The sequence below is a fragment of the Phodopus roborovskii genome, unplaced genomic scaffold (assembly GCF_943737965.1).
Source record: "Phodopus roborovskii unplaced genomic scaffold, PHOROB, whole genome shotgun sequence".
NCBI lineage: Eukaryota > Metazoa > Chordata > Mammalia > Rodentia > Cricetidae > Phodopus > Phodopus roborovskii.
In genome coordinates, this window is record NW_026125264.1 from 2,380,406 (window position 1) to 2,393,368 (window position 12,963).

At 44.7% G+C, this 12,963-nt stretch overlaps 1 protein-coding gene across 2 annotated transcripts in view; it reads right to left on the reverse strand.

The window, feature by feature from the left end:
• Nucleotides 1-1,861: 1,861 nt before the first annotated feature.
• Nucleotides 1,862-12,963, reverse strand: part of Kif3b (kinesin family member 3B) — a 42,259-nt gene continuing 31,157 nt past the window's right edge. For both annotated transcript variants that reach the window (XM_051193072.1, XM_051193083.1), the window contains 4 exons: nt 9,630-9,743; nt 8,901-9,006; nt 3,021-3,199; nt 1,862-2,708 (listed from right to left, as the gene is read on the reverse strand). In XM_051193072.1, coding sequence (XP_051049029.1) covers nt 2,612-2,708; nt 3,021-3,199; nt 8,901-9,006; nt 9,630-9,743 — 496 coding nt within the window. In that variant the 3' untranslated portion in view covers nt 1,862-2,611. The remainder of the gene's footprint in view (nt 2,709-3,020; nt 3,200-8,900; nt 9,007-9,629; nt 9,744-12,963) is intronic.

The window sequence follows — 12,963 nt, forward strand, 5'->3', positions numbered from 1 at the left end:
GAGAACTCAACACAGGTCAGTCTTAAAAAAGTGCTTCATGCCTATGATCTGTGGCCTCTGATTCTGAATCTAGGGTTCTGGGAATTGTGTCATTTGAAGTCAGATACAGTCTACTGATGAGAGGAAAAGAGAGTCTGATGAAGATTGTGTGTTCAGCCTCAAACACCTCCCAGATGCTCTTCTCAGATCCTTTTAAAGACTTGCGTTTAGACTACAACAGCTGCTGCAGGCATGAGGGCCTTCCAGAATCCCAGAACATTCTAGATAACTGTCAGTATAAAGTTTTGGTCCCTCAGTGAGCTTGATCTGTCCTCTACTCTTGGCTCGATTCAGAGCTCCAAGCAGCAGCATTCTGGGGGAGCAAGACATTTTAGCATCTGATCTTTTCAGTATCGGATCCATATTGAGAAGAGAAGCACCAGCAGCTGCCCAGGAAGAGACAGCTTCATGGCCACATGCATGGCCCTTCGACTTGGTTTCCACAGACACTGTAGGAATACAGCTGAAGACAGGGCAAAGCTAGCTTTAATAATCGCGACTGTCAGCTGGCTTTCTTCTTTTATTTTGCTGGAAAAGTTGTGTACCCCTTAACCACCACCAACACCCCCCTCACGTTAGCCACCTCAAGACACCAGTTTTAAGGTATGGTATCACCTCAAGTTTGCAATCCTTCGCTTTGCTACATGAATGTTTTCAGCTTACAGAATTCAGACTAGCTGTGAGGAAATGTGGTAACAAAGACAGCGTCACCAGCAGACAGCCATTTTAGACCACACATCTCATCATTTGGTTCCTATTCAAACAGGCAAATTCTTAGTACATAAGGAAAAAGCAGGGTTTGAACCCAAGAAAAGGTAAGGATAGGATCCATTATACCCTAGGAACTGCTGAATAGGGCCCTGGGCTCAAAATGAATGCTAATTAATATGGGGATGAATGGATCTCCATTCTGCAGAATGTCAAGACATTATACTTGGTACCTCCTCCTTCCCATGGGTCCTGATCCAGAAATGTACCTGGAGACAGAGCAGCTGAGTTAAAAATGCATCTCAAGGCCCACCTGAGTTACCATCTTCCTGAAGCACCATGCCAGCAAGGTGCACCAGTGTGTCAGGCAGACTTGGGGGCTCAAGATTGTCCCCTCAGGCTTAGATCATGGACTCAGACACACATGGGGGCATGCTTGTAGCCTGGATTAGCCATTCACTGGGCCTTTACCACAGACAGGGGCAAAGACTGCACGTTGGGAGTATTTCTAAAATGGGCAAGGTTTCACTCTCTCTTCCAGACACACCCAGAGCACAGGCACACACAGCCTCACACACTCATGCATTTCACTTGGGGAAAATAAGTAACTGTCACCTAATGACCAACATAAAACAAAGCTCAAGGTGCCATAATATGAAGAACTAAAACTTACAGACTAAATTTGTCTATGTAAACGGGAAGTGTGAACTCTCCTCTGAGCCTACTCCCTCAGAGACTCTTTTTGCCACACTTCTAGGAGTCAGTGGATTTTCTGCTCCAGGCAGACAGGCTCCTTTGCTTTCATGTCTGTCTCCCCCCCCCCCCCCCCCCCCCCCCGCCCTGAGTCCCCTGCCTTCAGCTCTGCATTACCTAGTCATTCTACTGCTCCCATGATAGAATGGACCTAACTGAGGAATTCAAAGGTGTCCCTTCCTGAGGCCTTGCCCCAACTTTAGTGCCATCAGAGAAGGCAGAGTCAGCCTCCCTCCTCCCGTACAGAAGCCCACCTCTGAGCACACTCTGTGGGCACACTCTGAAGGTGTGTCTGCACGAGTCCATTCAGCATGTACACTTGGGGAAAGACGGTGACAAATGAAGAGTAAAGTGACATGGAAGATGGACATGGCACTGGTTTATAGACTTAGGTCTTTAACAGGATGCTCATGGTTTTGAGGTTTAAAAAAAGCTATTTCCCCAAACTCTCCCTGGAGGCAAAGGGAATGTCTTTTCTATTGCTTCCAACACCAAGTCCTTCTGGAGCAGGAACTGGAAGCCATTGCCCCATTCAGCAGATTCCACAGGCAGATCTACTCCTACCGAGGGGCCTGGAAGCTGGATCGCTGGCTGTGCCATCCTGGGCCTTGGTTCCAAGTGAGATCTCTTCATTTCACCTGACAAAAGCAGGCACCTATTCGAGTTCTAGGGCTTTTACTCCCCAGCTCCACTGTCATTTGACTCCAGGCCTCCACACAAATGGTCCTAAGGAGGCCTCGACGTCATATTGTTTAACAAGAAGGGAACCTGGTGTGAGGAAGAGGCTAGAAGACAGGAGAGGAAGGGAGGGTGGGGAAGGGGGTAAGAAGGAAAGCAAGGTTGTGGTCATTCTCTTGCTGTCCACTTGGACTTTGCACTTTACCTTACCCATGCATTTCTGAGATGCTAATTCAAGGACACTTCCCAGAGGAGCTGAGTGCCAAATCAGGACCAGCATGTTCAGGCAGATTGAGTTGGCTAATCTGCAAAGAGGCCATCTCTTCTCCTCAGGGGAATGGTTCTGCGTTTAGGCTCAAGTCATCTCTGCAGTTTTGTGCTCGCTCTTCTCTCAGAAGACAACGCTGTTCCTACCCTGGGAGGGGGTGCTGGGTTACTTGGGAACCAGCCCCCGAGACTGTGGGTAAAACTGAGATGCAGGGTTTCCTGAGGAGGAAGAGGAGGATCCTGATTTCCTGCCACTCTTGGGCCTGCAAAAGGCAAACAAATGCACATTACCAAGCAGCATGCGTACTTGAAGGTGGCCTTTCTCAAAGGCCTGAAAACCAGGATCCTTTGAACTATAAACCCACTAGACTAGATTAGCATGACCATCTGGGCCTGGTTAACCCACCTTCCAGGAGAGGTGTGAAACCTGAAAGGAGGGACTTGGATGCTCAGCAAGTGCAGGCCAAAATCAACAAGGGCTGGGACCAGGGTCTCCTGAGTGCTGGGATTAAAGTGTTCACTTGCACACCTGGCTCCTACATCCTTTGAGACACAGGTCACCAGAAGTCACTCACCTGGCCTTGGATTTTCTGTTTGCAGTGCTTTCAAAGGATGATGCATCCACCTGTATCTCATCTTCATCCTGCAGAGCTGCATCTAGAGCAGCCTGGACCTTGGGAGAAATGGCTGGGCCCTCATAATCTCTGGTCGTCCGGCTGGGCATATCCAACTCCAAGAGCATGATGTTTTCTGCCTGCAGAAGCAAAGCAGCCATCAGCAACCTCTGAGAACAGAATTGTAAGCTACTTGTCATTAAGAGCTTCCCAGGAGGGCTAGCAAGATGGCTCATCAATAAAAGGTGCTGGCTATTAAGCCTGATGACCTGAGTTCAATCCTTGAAGCCCACAAAGTCAAAAGAATGGACTCCCATAAGTTGTCCTCTGATCTGCACACGTGTCATGACACATGTGTATCCAAACACACATAAATGTAATATAATAATAAAAACATGTTTTAAAAGAGCCTGCCCAAAATAATAGTGTTGCATGTGTATACACAAACACATTTATGGAAGCCAAATGTCAGGTGTCTTCTATTGTTCACTTTTTTTAGACGGGGTCTCACTGTGGAGCTGTGGCTGGGCTGGAACTCATTATGTAGACTAGGTTGACCTCAAACTCAGAAATTCAACTTCCTGTGCCTCCCAGGGGCTGGGATTACAAGCGTGCACTACCCCATGCACATGCACTTCACCTGTTTTTTGAGACAGGGTACCTATGTGAGCCTGAAGTTAACAATCAACTAGACTGGCTGGCCGCAGGCCCTCAAGATCCTCCCATCTCCTCCTGTCTCCTCCCATCTCATCCCCCTCAGCACTGAGACTGCAAGCTCATCAGGTGCATCTGCAGCTTCCAGTGCGTGTGCGTGTGCGTGTTTTGTTTTGTGTCAGGGTTTCTCTGTGTGCCCCTGGGGATCCTGGAACTACTCTGTAGAACAGGCTTAGCTCCCAGCTTTTTATATGGGTATCAGGGATTTGAATTCACATACCCATGGTTATAGTCATAGCACTTTACCAACCGAGTCACCTCCATAGCCCCAGGAATTATGTTTTATGTTTTTTTTTTTTTTTTTTTCCTGGTGGGACTGAAAGTGGTTTTTTGGCTTTGTTTTATTTTTCCAGGGTTTCTCTGTGTAGCCCTGGCTGTACTGGAACTCACTCTGTAGACCAGGCTAGCCTCAAACTCAAGAGCTCCACCTGCCTTCACCTCCCAAGTCCTGGGATTAAAGGCCCGGGCAACCACCACCGGGCTTTACTTTTAATTTTTACTAAAATAAAATCTACAGAACATACTATTCACTATTAGCCATATTACATTGTAAAATTCAGTAGTATTTAGCATGTTCATTTTGTGCAATTATCACAAGGTATTTCCAGGATATTTTTATGTATGACATATTTGTCCTACTTCCGCCTTCCCACAGCCCATGGCAAACACTAGCGTGCTTTCCACGTCTATGCTTAGTCTACTCAAGAGGCTTCACATGTGGCCTTTGATGTCTGCTGTTTTCATTTCATTTTCTTTTTGCTTTTGTTTTGTTTCTTTCTTTTTTGCCTTTTTGTTGTTTTGTTTTTTCAAGACAGGGTTTCTCTGTGCATCCCTGGCTGTCCTGGAACTTGTTCTGTAGACCAGACTGGCCTCAAACTCAGAGATGTCACTTAATATTATGTTTATGAGTCATCTGTACTGAAATCCAGACCAATGCTTCATTCCCTTTTATATGGTCAATAAAAGTTGCTGCATAATCATCCCAATTCATGTACATTCATGATAGACAGTTGATAGACATTTGTTTCTGGCCTTTGAGTATTGAACAAAGATGCAACGACAATTCCTCATATACAAGTTTTATGTGAACATGTGTCCTAGTTTCTTTTCTGTTGTTGTAACAAATGCCATGACCAAAAACAACCTGGGAAGGAAAGGACTTCCTATTATATTTCAAGACCACAGTCCATCATTAAGGGTAGTCAGGGCAGAAAGCTAACGCAGGAACCATGGAATAGCCGTTTGCTATTCCATGCAGCATTAACTCTGAGCAGGGAACACATTAACAGTGAGGGAGTACAGTGGGAACCACGGAAAAATATTGCTGGCCAGCTAGCTCACTCACCACCTCACACGTGGCTAGCTTTTTTATACAGCCCAGGGGCACCTACCTAGGGATAATGCCAACCACAGTGGGCTGAGCCCCCCTGTATCAATTAATAATCAAGGTAACTCCTCACAGACGTGCCCACAGGTCAATCTGATCTACACAATTCTTGAATCAAAGTTTTCTTCTCAGACCACTCTAGGCTGTGTCAAATTGACAATTAAACCTAACTGGGACATGTGTTTTCAATTCTTTGGTGTAAACACAGCATCCAATATGTACTTAATGCATGTTCAGGGAATCTGGGGAGCAGAAAGGGAATGGAATGGGGGTTGATGGGGGGGGGGTCAGGGGAGGATGGGAAGTGCAGAAACTGGGATTGGCATGTAAAAGAAGCTTGTTTCAAATTTAAATTAAAAAAATAATGCATGTTTTGAATTATTTGGGGGGCCAATGGGGAGAACAAATTAAGTGTTTTACAGATGTGTTAGGCTTAATTTGTAATGTTCAATTCATTCAGTCTGGCTTCATGTATCTGGGCTTTGCAGTACACATGATAGTAAGTAAGTGTTAGCAACTTCTTGGAACATTTATGATTATATAATGTTCCTTATCATAACAATTTTGCCTTATTTTCTCTATTTATAGATTATTCTAGCTGTCTTCTGAATTCTCTCTGTGTGTGTGATTTACTCCTATATCCTAATTATCCTATGTACACTAAGTGGCCTCAAATTCTCCTCCCAGGTGTGACCCATCATATTCAAGATGGGTGATTTTAATTTTCTACTTTGCTTTTTTGAACATTTCTGGTTTTTGTTTTTGTTTTGCACTAAACATGTCTCATATGAGATATGAAAAGGTACAAGGACAAAAGTCACTAATAGTTGACACAGATGTTCCAGCTGATTTGGAGGCAGCAGCATCTGTATGTCCTGGGGAGCAGGTGCAGGGCCAGGTACATGCTTGAGCTCCACTTGAAGGAGCAGCTTTTGGCCCTGCTTCATAATTGGTTTGTGCACCACCTCCATCACAAAACATCATGTGTGGTGAATGAGTCCTTCCTAGCTCCAAAGACAAGTGTCCAGAGAGAGTGGCGCACGCCACTCCACAGCTGCTGCCACGGCCTCCAGGAAGTCTCAGGAAGTCTCGTCGCCTTAGGGCTCCAGAGAGGCCCATTCATCAGTTTTAAATATCCAGACTGCACAGAATTTCCCCAGTGAAATAGACTGATTACCAAACAACGAGAGTTGCTGCTTTCAATTCCACTTTCGGTCATGCCTGTCCCCTGGAAAGTAACGTATTTTATTTGTGCACTTCTGTGCACTTTAAAGGCTTTTTTTTTTTTTTGGCTAAATTACAAAACCCCAGCAAGTTGTGCACCATCTGAAACTGACAGAAAAATGCTTCTGAGGCTTCTGCCTGACGCCGCCCTTCCTCCTCTATGTAAAACCCCACATAATAGGCAGTTTTTGCTTTTCTTTCTCGATTTTAAATGACTAAGCACTGGGACAAAGGGCACCCAGTTCATCTGGCTCTGGCTTGAAGGGAGATTGAAAAAAAAAAATGTTTTTAAATTTTTAATCGAAGCCACTTATGATGACTCACACCTGTACTCTTAAGTGTTTAGGACTGAAGCAGGAAGACTGCCATGAGTTTGAAGTAATTGTGGGCTACATATTGGTTCTAAGGCAGGTTGAGCTACAGAATGTGATCCTGTGAAACTCTTTCATTACCAAAATAACATTGGTTGCCCATAGACAGATGCAAAAATACAGTTAAGTGAAATGAAGGAACTTTAAATTGAGTACACGTTACCAATCAGGGGCAAGCAGATCACATTTTCACATACTTCACACATCACACTTTTAATTCATACATACATTTCCAGCACAAACTTTTTAAAATCCTGTTTTGTTTGTTTGTTGAGATAAGGTCTTTATATATAACCTTGGCTGATCTGAAACATGTTATATAGTTGAGGCTGGCCTTTAGTTACTTCCTACATGCTGGATTGCAGATGTATGCTATCATGAATAGTACAAACCACCTTACTACTTAGTAATATATCGCTGTCTCCTGGTCCATCACTTACTAGCTACCTGCGCTGTAACAGGAGAAGACAGTCAGACATCAGGCATAGGCCCAGCAGACAGGAAGCATTTTATTGCAAGGTATTTGGGGGTTATCATTAAGCAGTGCCCAATTATGTCATTTTACATGACTATGCAACTGACACATAGGGAACTGCTACTTCTATTTATCATATCCATATCCCACCACTAAACTTCTGTATCTTTCTAAAGGTGTCTCAGAACTGTCAGCATCTCCTTAACTGTTAATGTTTACTGGCCTCTGGACAGGGCGATTATTCTCTACCCACTTCCTTGTCCTGGGGTTCTAAATCTTACTCCACCTCTCTTGTTCTCAATCTCTGTGTGTGACTGCAGGTGCAGATGTATGTACATGCCTGTGGCGGCCAGAGAACATCCTCAGGCATCATACTCAGGAATGCTGCCCACCTCCTTTGAGACAGGGTCTCTCTCCGGCCTGGAGCTCACAAATTAGGCTAAAGTGGATGGCCAGCCAGACCCAGGAACCTTCCTGTAAGAGACAGTACTTTGTTTACAAGGGCACACCACCAGAGCTGGCAAGGCGGTTTGTGAATGAAGGCGCATGCCACGGAGCCTGTTCACCTAAGGTTAATGCCCAGGATTCCCATGGTGGAAGGAGGAATTGCAATTGTCCTCTGACCGCCACATGCTGATTACTTGAGTGTGGTTTTTGGGGCTTGAACCCAGGTCCTCCTGCTCAAAAGACAAACACTTTACTACTAAGTCATCCTCAACCCCTACCTTTCCATCATTTAGTATTCATCATCCGCTTGCAATTTCATATTTGATTTGTTAAAATGATTGTACATGCCCTCAGATCTCTGGGAAAGTCAGGGCCACGCCCATGACTTGGCATAAAGGTGTCTGAGGACTTCTCAAACCTAAATTCCTCTGAAAGAAATCACACACACAAACATTGGGTCTAGTGAAGTGGCTTAGAGGGTTAAAAATGTTTGCAGCAAAGCCTGACAACCTGAGTTTGATCCCTGGGATCCCATGGTAGAAGAAGAGAACCAGCTTCCACGAGTCGAATTCTGATACTTATAGCAAATGCATACATGCCTCTCCGCCCCCACAAACACGCATGCATATATTTAAAAGATGAATGTCATTTAAATGATTTTTTCAAATTGCACAGTCTTCTGTTGTGGAATGTTAATTTAAGATGTGTTACATTTGTTTAACAGTGCAAAGATGTGTTGCCTTCTTTTATGTTGCATTTGTTTAACTCTGTGAAGCTGTGTTACTTTGCCTGCCTACAACACCTGATTGGCCTAAAAAAATAAAAAATAAAAGAGAGATGAATGGCCAATAGCAAGACTGGAGAAAGGATAAGCGGGACTGGTAGGAAGAGAGAATAAATAGGAGAAATCTGGGATCGAGAGGAGGAGGAGGTCTCCAGGGGCCAGCCACCCAGCTACACAGCAATCCGCAGAGTAAGTCATAAAGAAAGGTATACAGGATAAAGATAAAAGCCTGAGGCAAAAGGTGGACAGCATAACTTAAATTAAGAAAACCTGGCTAGAAACAAACCAAACTAAGGCTGGGCATTCAAAACAAAGAAGAAGACTCTGTGGGATTTATTTGGGAGCTGGGTGTCGAACCCCCAAAAGAGCAAAGAACCAAGAGGCAAAGACCACAGAGTTTAAAAAAAAAAAAACAAACAAACAACTACAGTCTTCTCACCCTGTATCGGGGTTCTGGCCGAATCATCATAGACATCCGTGCATGCTGGCTCAGGGGTCTCTTGTATCCCACAGCAGAGACTGGCCGCTTCATCATCTGCTGGTTCCTGAAGACAGATGACAGCGGTTAAGGCCTTGCTGGAATATGCCCCACAGGCCAGGACCAGGCCAATGGGATAAATACTCGGAGAGTACTCTGAGAAGTGCTCCAAGCCAGAGAGAACAAGCAGTAACTTCCGGGACTAAGGCTAATGAAGCCATGTGCTAAATGCTTAGCTCTTTTTGCTTGAGGAGCTATGTGATCCAAATGTGGGCATCACACTTCTTTGAACCTGGAAGGGACCTCAGTCATTGTCTTGTTCTCAGGCAGCAGACAAGTATATTTACCAGCACTACTATTCCTGCATCCTTGACAGACAGCTCCACATCGCCAGCATGGCCTAGGTGTAGATTCCTCTGTCCCATTCCCTAGCATACCTCAGTTGATGGGGAAAAGGAAATTTTAAGGTCATGGGAAAAGCTATAACTAGTTCATGAGTGACAAAGTCTCCCAGTTTCTAATGTCATAGTTGGGACCCAGCTTGTACCCCCTGGACCTGTGGCTGCCACAACATCAGGCAGGTAGGCTCCAAGTTTCAGCACATTCTCCCCATATCCCAGTGGCCCAGTCCAATCATGCAACATTCTGTTTTCCCACCAGCCTGTCTACTTTAGGTCAACAGTGACTTACTCCAGTCTAGTTATAGGATGTAATTTCCAATGGTCTTCTTCTTCATCAAAAAAGGATCTATTCATAATTTTATTCTTCTCTTCCAAGGGGATAAAATTTTCTATAATAAGATGCCTATAAGAACACACATAGATAAATACAGATTTAGAATACGCACAGAACCAGGCAGTGGCACACACCTATAGCAGCTACCCGGGAAGCTGGAGCAGAAGGTCCCCTTGAGTCTATGATACCATCTAGGCTACAGTGAGGTCCTTTCTTCAAAAACAACAACAAAATAAGAGTCAAGTCACTCAGCAAACATATACTGAGCAAGTACTATAAGTTAATACCGTACACAAAACCGAGACACAAACATGAAAGACACCTGGTCCTTACCTGATACAAAGAGAAAGCAGTACAGCACTGACAGGTGCTAGGAGTGGGCTGTCCCAGGAATAAGGAAAGGTCACTTCTACCCAGGCATTGTAATGTGAGTGAACAAAGGGGTGTGTGCATGTATGTATGTGTGATCCAGTTCTGTGACTTGCTGCCTAAGCTGCAACACTATCCATTCTAATCATCCAGGTTAGTAACGAATGAATGGAAGTTCCTTCCAACTCCAAAATAAAGACGATTCCTGACAAGAGCCTCTGCCTGACCAGTGGCCGAAAAGAGCATCAAACAACCAGGCAGCTGACACATACTGTGGTCCTACTACTTGGAAGCTAAAGCAAGAGGACCATGAATTCAAGATCAGCCTGTGCTACACAGTGAGTTACAGGTGAGCCGGGGCTAAAAGGACTACATTAAACAGGAAACAAGACCTCACTAGGTTATCTCTGTGGTTGTGACTGGCCCATATTTGCCTCCATTATTCCAAAACTACAGAATAAACAATAGCAAAGGGGTGTTACTATGGGATGGACATGGGACAATGGCCTCAGAAGTATAAGGCACTAAGAAAAAAATGGCTTACTCAAACAGTTTGAGGATGTGACATTTTCTCTTTCTTTTGTTTGATATTTCAAGGATTATTTTTCACAACATGATTTTCTGATTGCAAAGGTTCTATTTATGTATTAGAAAATATAATTATTCCTAATTCCAGTATCCATGGATGACTATTATTATTTTGACAGTTCTTGTTCTGATCTTTTGTCTAGAAGTACACGCCTACAAAGAAGACTGAAACAAACAGTGAAATTGTGAGTTATTTGTGTGTGTGTGTGTGTGTGTGTGTGTGTGTGTGTGTGTGTAAGTGTAATAGTGCAACAGTGCATGTGTAGAGGTCAGGGAATTTATTAAATTCTCTCCTTCTACCGCTAAGGATCAAACTCCAGTCACCAGAGTTGCAGAGCAAGGACCTTTACCTGTGATTCATCTTAGCAACCCCACAAATTGAATTTTTTTTTTGTTTTTCAAGACAGGGTTTCTCTGTGTTATAGCTCTGGATGTTCTGGAACTCAATTTGCAGACCAGGCTGGCCTTGAACTCACAGAGATCTGCCTGCCTCTACCTCTCCAATGCTGAGATGAAGGGTGTGCATCACCACTGCTTGGCGAATTTTTTTAGATTACTTTATACATCTGAGTGTTTTGCCTAAATCTAAGTCTGGGCACCATTGTGGTGCCCACAGAAGCCAGAAGAGGGTGTCACATTTCCTGGAAACTGGAGTTACAGATGGTTATAAACTGCCATGTGGGTGTTGGGAACTGTACCCAGGTTTTCTGTAGGAGCAGCAAGTGCTCTTAACCACTGAGCCATCTCTTCAGCCCCCTTACACACATTGAATTTTAAGGGCTTCTTCCCAAATTTAAAACTTGACCAGGAAAAGAACCTGTTTGAAAATCCCTTTAGGGGAGGAGTCTGGATAGGGACAGTGTGGATAGGAACAAGAGGGATCAGTAGAGGGGGAGGATGGAGGGAGAGACAACTGGAATAGGGGGCGAGTCTCTGGGAAGAGCTAGAAACATAGTGCAAAGGAAACCCTCAGAAATCTATGGGGGTGACTCCTAGCTAAGACTCCTAGCAATGGGGGACACAGAGTCTGAATCAGCTACCCTGTAACCAGGCAAGACTTCCAGTGGAGGGATTGGGACCCCACCCCAGCCACAAAACCTTTGACCTACAATTTGTCCTGCCTACAAGATGTGCTGGGGTAAAGGTGGCACAGAAGTTGTGGGAGTGGCCAACCAATGACTGCTCTAGCTCAAACATACACCATGAGAGGGAGCTCAACCCTGACACTGGCTGGAGGGCCAGGACCTAGATGTGGGGTGGCGCAGAGACCTATCATAGAACCAAACACAACTGGCAAAAAAAAAAAAAAAAAAAAAAAAAGAAAAAGAAAAAAGCCATAAAAGCCATGAAATGATTCCTAATGATATTCTGCTATACTCATAGACTTGTGCCTAGCCCAATGGTCATCAGAGAGGCTTCACCCACCAACTGATGGAAACAGATGCGGAGATCCACAGCCAAACATTAGGCTGAGCTTGGGGAAGCCGGAGGAAGAGGGGGGAAGGAGGATTATAGGAGCCAGAGGGGTCTAGGGAACCACAGAATCAACTAACCTGGGTTCATAAGGGCTCACAGAGACTGAACCAGCACCCAGGGAGCCTGCATGGGACTGACCTAGCCCCCCTACATATATGTGACAGTTACATAGCTTAGTCTTCTTGTGGGACTCCTAATAGTAGGAGCAGGGGCTGTCTCTGACTGTGTTGCTTGCTTTTGGGACCCTTTCCTCCCACTAGTTGCTGCATCCAGCCTTAATAGGAGAGGAGGTACCTAGTTTCACTGCAGTTTGATATACCATGGCTGGTAGATATCCATGGGAGGCCTGCCCTTTTCTGAAGAGAAGAGGAGGAGTGAATGGGGTGAGGTAGAGGAGAGGAGATGAGGGGGAGGAACTGGGAGGAGAGGAGGGAAGAGAAAATGAGGTAGATATGTAAGATTAAAAAAAAAAAAAAAAAAAAAAAAAAAAAGCCAAACTAAAAGAAAATCCCTTCAATACCAGTGCTCAGGAGGCAGAGGCACAGGCAAGAAGATCTCTGTGAGTTCGACACTAGCCTAGTCTACCTAGTGAGTTCCAGGTCAACCAGGGCTGCACCATGAGACCCTGTCTCAGAAAAAAATAAAGAAAAAGATCCAGAGATCCTTCTTGTTGGTTTGTTGGTAGGTTGAAACACTAACATCACCTCAAGCTGGTTTTTCATTGTGGCTATTTGTTTTTAAGACAAGATCTCATGTACAGTCTGGGTTGGGCTTGTGATCCTCCTGCCTCAACCTTCCAAGTGCTGAAATGACAGACATGTTCTGCTATATTGTATCATCTACAGAGCATTAAAAA